This window comes from Syzygium oleosum, unplaced genomic scaffold, assembly GCF_021117445.2.
Source record: "Syzygium oleosum isolate NSW1041296 unplaced genomic scaffold, Sole_v2.1 Sole_v2.35, whole genome shotgun sequence".
In the NCBI taxonomy this organism is placed as follows: domain Eukaryota; kingdom Viridiplantae; phylum Streptophyta; class Magnoliopsida; order Myrtales; family Myrtaceae; genus Syzygium; species Syzygium oleosum.
In genome coordinates, this window is record NW_026607519.1 from 2,514,121 (window position 1) to 2,525,852 (window position 11,732).

Consider the following 11,732-nt stretch of genomic DNA (forward strand, 5'->3'; position numbering starts at 1 on the left):
GGCATCGCCTGACCCAACGAGGGTTGCCGGGCTTTGGGAAGGCCTAGGCGACCTCCACCGGCCCTTCTCGACGGCTGTGGCTGTGGCCATTAGTGAGGGCTTGGCCATAGCCACTGGTTTGCGGCTTTGTTTTTTTTTTTTTTTAAAATTAAATTAGGGCTAAAATGACATCGTTCGGTCTTATATTTCATAATTTAGCTACGATATCGTTACATAAGAGTGAGAAAATATTAAAATAAGCCACGTCAGCACCACGTTATCATTTTCTATTAATAAGTTAGATGGTGTTAATTTTAGAACTTAATTAAATTAATTTGATAAATTTTAGGACTAGATTATATATTTTGTAAGTTTAAAAACTCAATCTTATGTTCGTGACAAGTTTTATAACTTTTAAGGCACGTATTCCAAATTTTTTAAGAGGGGTCTCCTTTGTTCCTTGGCTGCTGGCTCCTCTCCGGTCTCCTCCTCCCTCTTTCATCCCCTCCATCCTTACTTTTCCTTTTTCTCCTCAGAACGAAGCGTAAACCCCCCCCAATTTCAGGCAGCCGAGAACGACGAACGACAACACGAAATCGAAGGACGACATGGAAGCCGAGCGAAGGCGACTTTGATTCGCAGGTTCCGATTTCGATTGCGAAGGTTGCTGTCTGTCTCCTCCTCCTCCTCCTCCTCTCTCGCGCCGCGGAGCCGAATTCGTGAAGGAGGAAATCGGTGCGGAACTCGTGGGACGGGGAATCGGGTCGGGGGAATTCTTTGGTGGGGGGGCCATTTTGGAGGGGGAATCGAAAGGGACGACACTCCTGGCTCATCCTCTGTCCAACCTGCGCCTGCTCTCGATTCGCGGTCTGAGGGTGATGGGTGCTGCGGGGTCCAAGCTCGAGAAGGCCCTCGGCGACCAGTTCCCCGAGGGCGAGCGCTACTTCGGCCTCGAGAACTTCGGCAACACCTGCTACTGCAACAGCGTCTTGCAGGTGCGTGGGTTTCCTTCTCCCTCCCCTCTCTCTCTCTCTCGATTTCCGACGGCGGTCGCTTCGGGTGGGGTGATGTTCGTAATCGGGGTTGTTTTTGTTTCGAGCGAGGTCGGTTGTGGGATGGGGGTTTCGGTTTTTTCGTTCCTTTTTTTTTTTGGGTGATTTGGGTCTGGTTTGACTTTCTCTGTTTTGGATGGTCATTTGCTGATGGGTTCGTTTTGATTTGGTTTAGCCCCTTTTTGATGAATTCATAGCTTGCAAGGTGGTTCTTTTATCTTGTGAAGATGTGAAGGTGGGCCTAAAGTTGTTGATTACTGGTTAGGATGGATTTTGAAGCTAATGGTTGAATGGTCACCTGTTGGGAATTTTCAAGACACAGATGTGGGTTATGCTTTGTGTCGTCCGGTGATCACTTCTGCGAGTTATCTGTTGTTGGGAAGTAGATTTTGGGGGTTTTCATTGGACAGCAGGAAACTTTCGTTGAGGAGTTTGTTCATTCGATTTTCTAAATGTACTTTTACGGTGATTTCGCTCATCGATATCTCTCCAATTCCTGGGCAGGCCCTCTATTTTTGCGTGCCCTTTCGCGACCAACTGCTTGATTATTACGCGAATAACAAAATTATTGGAGATGAAGATAACCTGTTAGCGTGCCTTGCAGACCTATTTACGCAGGTGTGAAATTCTTCTGACTTTATTTTTACCTGCTGCATTGCTTGTCTACTGTCGGCAGTTTTATTAGGGTAATCGTCTGTTCTGCTATTGATGTTCATTTGAAACTCTGTACTGCTATTGGTGCTCATACAGTAATCCTTTGTGTATGTGTTAATCACTTACGGATATGGTCTTGCTTTGTAGCATGTGTTATCATTGATGGTACTTGATGATTTTTCTTAAAATCTTTGTTAATTCCATTGTGGATGTATGAACTATGAAGAAGTGGCTTTTAAATTGTCGACGGAGGTTTTCAAGTTCATTTTCCCTTGTGAAGTTCTGCTTTGTTATTTTAAAATCTTCTGTGCTTAATATATATTTTTTTTGTTCCACTTATTAAGGGCTTTGCATGATGTTTCTTATACATCCTGTTCTCCCCGAGCAGGGCTCCCACTATTCTAAAACCTATTCTAACTCTAGGTCTGAGCTTATGATGATTATTTCTGATATGCAGATAAGTTCACAAAAGAAGAAAACCGGTGTCATTGCTCCAAAACGTTTTGTCCAGAGATTAAAGAAACAAAATGAGCTGTTCCGAAGCTACATGCACCAGGTTGCTGTGATTTCTTATTTGTTCTTTGTGGTCCAAACATGTTCATTGGGGAAAACTGCATCTGTAAACGTTCCACCTCTGTTAGGAATTTCCGAGCTAAATCTTCAATCTTTTCCATTCTTGATCTACAGTGGACATGTTGGTGTAGAAGGCAAAATAGTAAGCATTGGTTGTGATCTATGGTATGGGAAACAAGAGAGCTTCGAGGATTGTATTATGATACATTCTAGCTCAACTGAGCTTTCATGCTACTTACTTGATACATGGCAATTGTCAAGCTCCTTGGGGATTTCCTGTGATTTATCTAATCCAGGAGGTCCTTGGCTTAACAATGTAGACATCTGAGCAATTCCTATTCTAATAGGGAACGATTATAGTTCTCAATAGATATTCAGTAAAAGAAATTACTTCGCAGATATTGTTTTTCTTGTATTTCTGTTTGGTTTTGGAAAAGATTTGAGAGAGGAGTATGGTATCGTATAATTCCTCAACCATTTTCTTGTTATTGGAGTTCCAGGTGTTTTCTCCAAAATACCCATCGATATAAACCATTGCCAGAAGAAGCTTAATATATGCAATTAATGATAGCATTAGAATTTGTGTTGGAGATTATGTATATTCATTTCCTCATCGTGTTGTGAACATAGTGCAAGGATTTGGCCAATCAGGCATTCCTGTTGATCAAGTGCATTCCAATTTGTTATTGGTATCGCTGAAGATAGTCATGAGTCAGCAATGCCGTTTTCCTCTTTATGTTGCTACTCCTTATAACTATCTTATTATTCTCTTGGAAATGTGTTCATGTAAAATGCCAATGTCACTGTTTTTGGCAGGATGCACATGAGTTTTTGAACTTTTTGCTCAATGAAATTGTGGATACTTTGGAGAAAGAGGCCCAAGCTGCCAAGAATGATCAAGAAGCATCATCACCTGCTGAGAAGACTGCAAACGGGCCTAAGAATGCCCATGCTAACGGTGGCCCGAAGGAGCAATTAGATACTTGGGTGCACAAGAATTTTCAGGTGCTTTCAGCTGGTTTTATTTATTTACTGATAACATTAACTTCTATGAGGATGATTTAGACTTCATAAAGTTACAGCTTTGGTCTTTGTAATAACTTGTGTGGTCATCCTCATATAATTGTTGATGGCCGAGGTTTATGATCATGCCTACACTTATATTTATTATTCTGCTAAACTCATACAAGAATTTTGCTTTTACTTGTGTTTGTCAATTAGGGAATACTTACAAATGAGACGAGGTGTCTGCGGTGCGAGACGGTAACTGCAAGAGATGAAACTTTCTTTGACTTGAGTCTTGACATTGAACAGAATAGTTCAATAACAAGCTGTCTAAAAAACTTTAGCTCAACGGAAACATTAAATGCTGAGGACAAATTTTTCTGTGACAAATGCTGCAGGTTTGTAGCTTTACTTTTTCTGTTCTGGCTTATACTAGTTCTTTTAGTACTTGACCATCATTATACTTATAGTAGGATTGTAACTTTTTTATTGTTAATTGAGGGGCAATGGAGTCTCTTTTTTTTTTTTTTTCCTGGCATTATGGCCTGCCTTCTCCTTCAAGTTTCTTTATGTTTTCTTTATTGCTTTGCCATGAGATGCGATGCAAGCAATCCGCTAGTTCTGGTGTTCAAGTCCATGTGAAATATGTAAAGATTTCAATGTACTGAAAGCTTAAATTTGTTTGTAGTTCCTTGGCTAATGACATGAACAGCTGCCAATTGAGAAGACCATTCTTTTTCTTTTCCGCCAATATGGTGCAGTTCTGAGATGTAAGATTTGACTTGCTAAAGTTGGAAAAATGAAAGGACATGCCTATAAGGTCGATATAGATTGAGTCAGATCTCACGTCACACTGTCTAGTTTAAGGAAGATGTAACCCAAACATTGTTAATTGAAACCCACACAAGTTGTTATTTTCTGTTTGGTTTCTTCAGTTAGATAGTGTGCTTACTTTGTTATTATACTTTGGATAGCAAGTGACTCTGGTAGCAATGTACAGTTGTTGATAGTCAAATCTAGTGGCAAAGAAAGAGTTAATGTGGATCATGTCAATGAATTTTTTGGTGTGAGGACCATGTAGGTTTATTTACTTCTAGATGACGTGTCCAAGGATATTAGATTTATGTTTGCTTTCAATTCTATTTTTCGACTCTTTCATTTGTTAAATGCTCGCATGAAGTTTAGATTTAGTTTTTTCATTACGTTGGTGCTGAGTTGCTGTTAACTGCAATTTTATACTCACAATAGTTCTCTGGTGCTTTGCTTTAAACATGTCATTCATATAAAATTTGTCTATTTTGATGTACTTTTTCTTCTTCTAACCTCCCAGTGTACATTTTCTCCGTTCACAAATTTTCTATTCATTTCCTTTGGGAAGTGTTATCTGTATAAGAAGAAGAGGTTCCGTTCTGTTGGTTCTGTGAGTTCTCTTGTGTGGGGCATCACTTGGATATAACGTGATAAATGTTGAAAGAGCCTTAGGCTGGAGAAAGATGTCATAGAAGTGTGGCCTCTCGCTCTTAAATTTGAGGCTATGTGAATACTCCAAAGTTCTGCTATGATGGATACTATAGGCTCTCTTCATGTTTGCTTATTGTCTAGTTCTTCCCAAAAATGAGAATACTCTTGTGAATGTTTGGTGCCCTCTAACACTTATATGTGACTTCCTTCCAAATGAACCAGAATTAGTAAGACGATGTGAGTTTTCTCATTTTTGTGTTTCTTGGCTAGAAGGAAGGTTCCTGGCTAGCTGTCTTCTCTTGTTGGGCTCTCAGTTACAGCAAGCTATTAGTATTTATAAACCAGAACTAATATTATCTGCCGACCGGCTGTCCAGAGAAGATGGTTGATTAATTCACAATTTTTTTTTTCTCTAGAGACCATTGTGCTTTTTTATTTCCTGCTATGAATTCTGGCGAACTCATTATAGCTTTCAAAATTATGCAAGTTACTTATCACCAGCGTCATTAGTGCTTTTGTCTGCGACAGCTACCACTATGGACTGACTGCTGTCACCGCCACCACAATTATGGTGGCTGGCGACCACCAGTTGAGTCAGTCCCAATAACTCCCCTTTCCACATGTAACTAAACACGGGCATTTTCATGATAGTGTGGTACAACTCCATCATTTGTTTCGGAGGGAAAACATTGAAACCATTATTGAAGTTGCTTTTGCCTGGAAATTTTTTTCCAGGTAAAATCTCTTCTGACTGGAAAGCAACTTACATGAAATGAAGGTGACTTTACAGTTAGAAACTGAATGAGCAATTATTTTTCAGCCATTAGTTTGGTTTATATATATTATTTTTCTATTGATATTATGGTTGGTGGTTGTCTAGCATGGTTTCTTCTCAAATTTCTAGAGTTTCTTATAATCTTCTGTGGCACATGAGTTCTATATATGGCAAACTGAAATAAGTGTTCATGCAGAGTTCAGAAGAAAGGAAATGTATCTTTGTGAATATATATTGCATTTCTCTGACAGCAGTTTCACCTGGGTCTAATAAGTTCGAATTCTGGGGATTCCAACTTTAATTCATTGATCCTATAAATGGATCACAAGGGCTATTAAGGCATTTGGCTGCAGAATATGGTTTATGGCAGTTGAGGTCTCTGTGCTATTTTGATAGTGGCTAATTGCAGTATCATTTTAAACTCAAATTTCTCTGTGATGGAAGACTATAAATGCACTGGTTAGGTAGAGGGAAACTGTCTGCTAGCTTGACGTACTTTGCATTCTAGAATTTGAGTTTTCTAATGTGTGAGGCGGGTGAGGACAGGGCTGTCTTTTTTTCTTTTTTTGGCTTAATGTAAAATCACAGTGGGTGATAACATATATTTTTTTAACAAGATTTTCCTCTTACACCTGGCAAATTTGCTTAATGGTAGTTGCATTCTACTCCAAATGCACATGGATGATGCTGAAAATGCTATGTTTCTCTTTGATCGTCTTTCTTGGTTGTCTACTACTGAGGTAACACTGGGCAAAACTGAACCCTTAAACAAATTGATTGCAGCTTGCAAGAAGCTCAGAAGAGGATGAAGATAAAAAAGCCACCTCAAATCCTTGTCATCCATCTGAAGAGGTTTAAGTACATCGAGCAACTCGGTCGGTACAAGAAGTTATCTTATCGCGTTGTGTTTCCACTGGAGCTGAAGCTAAGTAACACCGTAGAAGATGCAGATTCTGAATATTCCTTATTTGCTGTGGTTGTCCATGTTGGTAGTGGGCCGAACCATGGCCACTATGTTAGCCTGGTGAAGAGCCACAACCACTGGTTATTTTTTGATGACGAAAATGTAGAGATGATTGACGAGTCCGCGGTGCAGACATTCTTTGGATCGGCACAGGAATATTCGAGTAATACAGATCATGGTTACATCTTGTTCTATGAGAGACTTGGCAACGGGCATATGAGTTGAGAAGAAGGGAATTAGTATCCTTAATTAGGTAATTTAACCACTCTGGCCTGTTTTGTTGTTTTATGTCCTTTTTATTGGTCTTTGCCCTCCTTTACAACCTCTCAGGGATCGGTTCGCCAGCTATCATTGAGATAAAAGATGGGTCCTGGAAAGTGTATACTTTGATGGTCCGTGTACAGCTTATGGTGGAAGCACACTGTCCCTTTTTTCTTACTAATAAGAGGGGGAAACAGCACTGTATATGTTGGCTTTGAAAGACTATTACCCGAGTGGTAATTTGCTGTCGATTTTGCCATCATTTTAGAGTAAATTGTAGTACATGGCCATTCTGATTCTGGGTTGTCTCTTGAGCTTTCGGGCGTTGTACTTCTTTGTGAGCTGCAAATTATTTATTGACATCTTCAGGTGGGTGGTGCAAGATTAATGCCATTTGTTGAGTAGGTGTTGAAAAAGCTCTAGTGCTTAATTGTAGCAATAAACCTGGGCCTCCTTAGTCTTTTATTGTTTCAGCCAAACTGAAGGTTGTTTTGGCCAACTCAACAGTGCAAGACATGTATTACACTTCTTGCATCTTCCATCTTTATGGCTCGAGTGTTAAAAAGAGACATTTTCTGCGTGGGAGTGTTTAACTAGAAGCACTAGTACTAGTTTAAGGTACCAAAGCCACCATGTTTCTTGTATGTTGCTAGTGCTCAGGAGGGGAGATAAATTTGATGCCGTTTGAAGATTGGAGGGTTGAGTCCAAATAAGATTATCGAATTTATGTTCTGTTTATCTGATATCTTTCTGATCTATACACACTAAGATTAAATTCAGTCAGCATTGTTCTTCATGAAAATCATTGAAAAAGATGCCCACTTCATTCGAAAGAAGCTATAAATTCAAAGAAGTTATAAAATCTCCATGTACATTATATAGGAGATCCATCGTCCGACTGAAATCTTTGGATTTTGTCAAGAAACCAAAAACCTATAATCTTCTGGAGAAGTGGAAGCAAAACTTGTAAAGCCTCACTTGCGTTGCTTGTGTTGGTACTTTTGAAAATGCATATGGTGGAGATGAATCCATACATTTAATCCAATATAAGAATCAGAATATGTATATCATCATACGTATTATACAACGAAAGATAACGGGAGAATAGAAAGAAATGATATTGAAGCTTACTTGACTGTGCAAGAGATGGTAGTTGTTTTATATTGAATCATTGGGCACATAACCAAAATGTTAAATCCTATTTCTACACTTTGTTATTAAGTTATCTAATACTCGGATGAAGATAAATTTTTTTTGCCAATAGTTTTTTTTGACACTTATTAACTGTTAGAATATTTAAATATTAAATCAAGGCTTTTATCTAACAGTTTAAGCTTTGTTGAACGGTTGACAGTGATTTCACAAAATCTCACATGGCGGTAGAGTAGAAGGTCTTGAGTTCAATTATGAGCTCCTTATCTGTCTCCTTAAATTTAAATTAATAAAATCTACCTATATAGGAAACATTCGTGTTTTTTTAATTGAACAGTAGAACCATCGGACAAAGAATCACCCAAAAAGATTGTGTTAAACTATCATTTAAAATCGGATGTTTATACTTCGCCGATGCTTAAAAAAGGGAATAAAGGCTGTGATCACAAAATTCTTTACGCTTCAAGTCAAGTTCCAGCTTGAATTTAGACAACTTTAAAGTTGAACTCAACTTGAATTTATATACCTGTACGTTGCAACTCGTCAAACTTTGACCACATCGACTTGATATATATAATGAACATCGCTCCTGATTGGTGTATTATGTCACCCTAAAACATGCCCTTTGAGCGAATTTAGCATATGTTCCCTCGATGGACATGACGACATCGTCGTTGTCCAAATGTTTTACTTCTGAAGTTCCAATTTCACTGCAAATGATTTTCCACGAAAGTTATTGACCAATGTCTCATTAAAAAATTCTTGTTCACACTATCAATAGATCCGATTTGAGTGGATCTCATCAATCACTCATTAGGTCAATCAGGCTAGGATCACACCCATGATCCAGTGAACTATGACCATGAACGGCCATTCAAGTCTCATTTGATCGAGAGGAGAGAATGATGAGATTAGGATTGATCAACCATTCTTTGGGAAGAACCCTCCATCGCTTATATGTATGTAACATTTCTTGATTATGATCAGTAAGAACAAATAAATTCCTACTACGTGTGGGGACTCCAACTGTCCAAGCTTTTCTGATGTAACCCAAGGTTGACTACTCGAATAATAGGATTGGGATAGTGACTTGCACACACGGAAACTCCATCACAAAAATGAGTAGAAATTTCAGCTTTGCACTATCTTGGGAAACTGGTCGTAACTTTGTTGATTTAGATCGGAATGAGATTCTAAAGCTAAAAGAACGAAAATTCCTGGATCTACAACTTTTATGTTTTGAGTTTTCTTAGATAAGTGCTATAGGATTGTCGATTTTGGAAGGAAGTGGACGATTATGTACGGATAGAACGAGGAAAAAGATAGGAACTTGAGTGGTTGCTCTTTTAGGCCTCCAAGGAAGTTGAAATTGTGACAATTCTTCTAAATTGATGGCTGCAACTCTTTAAGGATGCAGACTCTAAAAGCTCTGATTTTTTAAGGATGGAGTGAAAACTCTTCTAGGTTTTCAAGGGGTATGAACTCTTCGAAGTTCAAGAGAATTGCACTAAGCAAATTTTATTAATAAAATTCAGTCTCTCTTTTACATAAACTTGATGGCCCTTTATAGCATAACAAAAGAAAAGCAAAAGACTAAAGTCAAATATAGAAACTAGAAATCATTAAAGTATATAGAAACTAGAAGCTATTAAAAGTACATTACTTTCAATGCTTGTGGCCGTCTCAAGGGGTCTTGTTGCAAGTTTCCAATATATGGGTAATGGCAAAGTTTTTGTTATAAAGTAAAAAATGAGACTTTTCACTTGTTGAAAAGGTTCTTCAATTGTCGATTAGGTCTATTGATATTAGGCTTATCGATGAGATTGTCGTCGGGCTTGAATGCGTGCTGACATTGTTGGTTGAATGAGTTGGTCTTGAATATGGGCTGCATCATTTTCTCAAAGAATTATTCTTGACTTAGAGAGACCAATTAATGAATGCAGAGTATGGGTAAGTAAGCAAGCATTTCATCTATATAGCTGTCACTTTCTTCTTTCATCAAATCTTCTAAAAGAAATGCCAAAATCATTACTCACATTTCACCTAATAACCACTCATATACCTCTACTTAGGAAAACACTAAGGCTGCGTTTGGTTGTTCGGATTTCTAAACAGAATAGGACTAGATAGGATAGGATAAGAAATTCTGGGATTTCTTCATATTCTATCCATTGTTTGGTGAACTACGGATTTAAAGTCGGATAGGATAAATTCTTTTTTTTTGCTATTCACGGGTCCGAAGGAGTCGGTGAAGGAAAAAAAGCCGAGAAATTTTTTTGGTGAAAGCGCACAAGGTGTGGGGATGAAGATGACGGCGAATGGAGCGTAGGGTTTCTGGAAAAATAGGCATTAGAAATCCTATCCAGGTCTATCCCACCCCCCTCGGATTTTTTTATCCGGGCTATATCCGGTCTATATCCGACCTTATCTTATCCTGGACCACCACCAAACACAGGATATAATAAAACATATCCTATCCTAGCTTTTATCCGGTCGACCAAACGCATCCTAAATACATACATGAGTTTTGCGTTTAGTGGAGATTACTTTGCACTTCACGTAAATTATCTTCGTATCCCTTATTATGAAAACGACATTCTCTTTCCAAAAATATCCATTCACTAATCCAGAATTCCCGCACCCATACAAAACACTAAAAAACAACTGAAAACCACACCACACAAATCTTGAGCAAGATGCTAAATGAGTTTGTAAGTGATAGTTTGGATAAAAGCGAAGTATCTTTTGGTATTTTCCCAATTTTCTTTTATCGGAAGCATAAAAAACTTTAGCAAGTTTGGCATATATATACCGGAGTGAGTTATTCTAAACGGTCTAAGTTCAAAACTTAACGTGATGCAATCGGGACTCCTATATATTTGTCAACATTTAGATGATTCCCAAGTCGAGCGTTTCTCTTTATTATGGAATTATTAAAAAAAAGGCATAGACATGGTAAGAAGTGTGTTAGAATATGTCTCGAGTTTGAGCTCGTGAACGAAATCCGATCCGGGATGAATTATTATTTGCGGACGTCCAAATATAAGCCATGGAAATCTAGATTTTTCTTTTTGGTGTAAAAGTTTCACTGGATAAGGATTCCAAACAAAACATGAAAGGGAAAGTCTGGGTGAGAGAAGAGGAAGTAAAATAAAATTAAACAAAGGGGCACACAAAATATATTCATGTTGCTCCAAATATATTTCATCTCCAGTACGCGTGGCTATCTTTAACTGCATTATGCTCTTCTTCACGCGGTGGACATATATATATATAGCTCATACGTTGGTTTTTCAAGAGAGAATAGTTGTTGATGATTCGCTTGAAATGCCGTTTTGAGTGCTTGATAGTGGAGCAGTGGGCGTGCTTTGCTGTGCGAAGAGGTGCAGAGGGACTCCATCGCGGGGCTTCGAAGTTCGGACAATTACATCCGCGTGCTAGTATTTTTTAGCCAATTAAAACTTGTGATAAGATCTGTGAATTCCTTCACGAGATTGAGAAATTATTTCGTGAGGAATTGTGAGGCTAAACAATACGTGAGTTATTGAGTGTAATTGGAGCTTGGGAAACACTTAGAGTGTTTGAGTGACTCGAGTATGGTTGTAATCTTCGTTGTATTACTTGATCTATAGTGGAATTTTGTACTGCTCTCCCCGTAGGCGTAGGTCACTACGATCGAACAACGTAAATCTGGTGTCCAATTTATTTTTTTATTCTGTCAAATTTATTATTCGATCGCTTGGCTTCCGCAACAAAGCGAAACTTAGGCCAATGCTGATATTATGTAAAAGCAAGGTATCGATCCTGGTGAGAACTTCAGGAGCTGGTATTATGAATGGTTGTATAGTGTGTGCTT

At 38.5% G+C, this 11,732-nt stretch overlaps 1 protein-coding gene across 4 annotated transcripts; it reads left to right on the forward strand.

Moving 5' to 3' along the window:
* The first annotated feature begins 452 nt into the window (after positions 1–452).
* Positions 453–7,092, forward strand: LOC115676901 (ubiquitin carboxyl-terminal hydrolase 4). 4 transcript variants are annotated; one of them, XM_056305187.1, is made up of 7 exons: positions 453–974; positions 1,536–1,649; positions 2,143–2,241; positions 3,075–3,263; positions 3,480–3,661; positions 6,283–6,716; positions 6,794–7,092. In XM_056305187.1, the coding sequence occupies exons 1-6, from the start codon at positions 858–860 to the stop codon at positions 6,686–6,688; spliced, it is 1,107 nt and encodes a 368-aa protein (XP_056161162.1). In that variant the 5' UTR covers positions 453–857; the 3' UTR covers positions 6,689–6,716; positions 6,794–7,092. The 4 variants fall into 4 exon arrangements, with proteins under 4 accessions (XP_056161162.1, XP_056161161.1, XP_030455791.1 ...); XM_056305186.1 differs by having other exon boundaries at positions 6,283–6,702; XM_030599931.2 differs by having other exon boundaries at positions 6,283–7,092.
* Positions 7,093–11,732: the final 4,640 nt, after the last annotated feature.

Excerpts from the sequence above, each read along its gene's own strand:
- LOC115676901 (XM_030599931.2), top strand. The coding sequence starts at position 858 with ATGGGTGCTGCGGGGTCCAAGCTCGAGAAGGCCCTCGGCGACCAGTTC. Across the intron at positions 2,242-3,074 it reads TCCGAAGCTACATGCACCAG|GATGCACATGAGTTTTTGAA; the intron begins GTTGCTGTGATT and ends TGTTTTTGGCAG. Across the intron at positions 3,264-3,479 it reads GGGTGCACAAGAATTTTCAG|GGAATACTTACAAATGAGAC; the intron begins GTGCTTTCAGCT and ends TTTGTCAATTAG.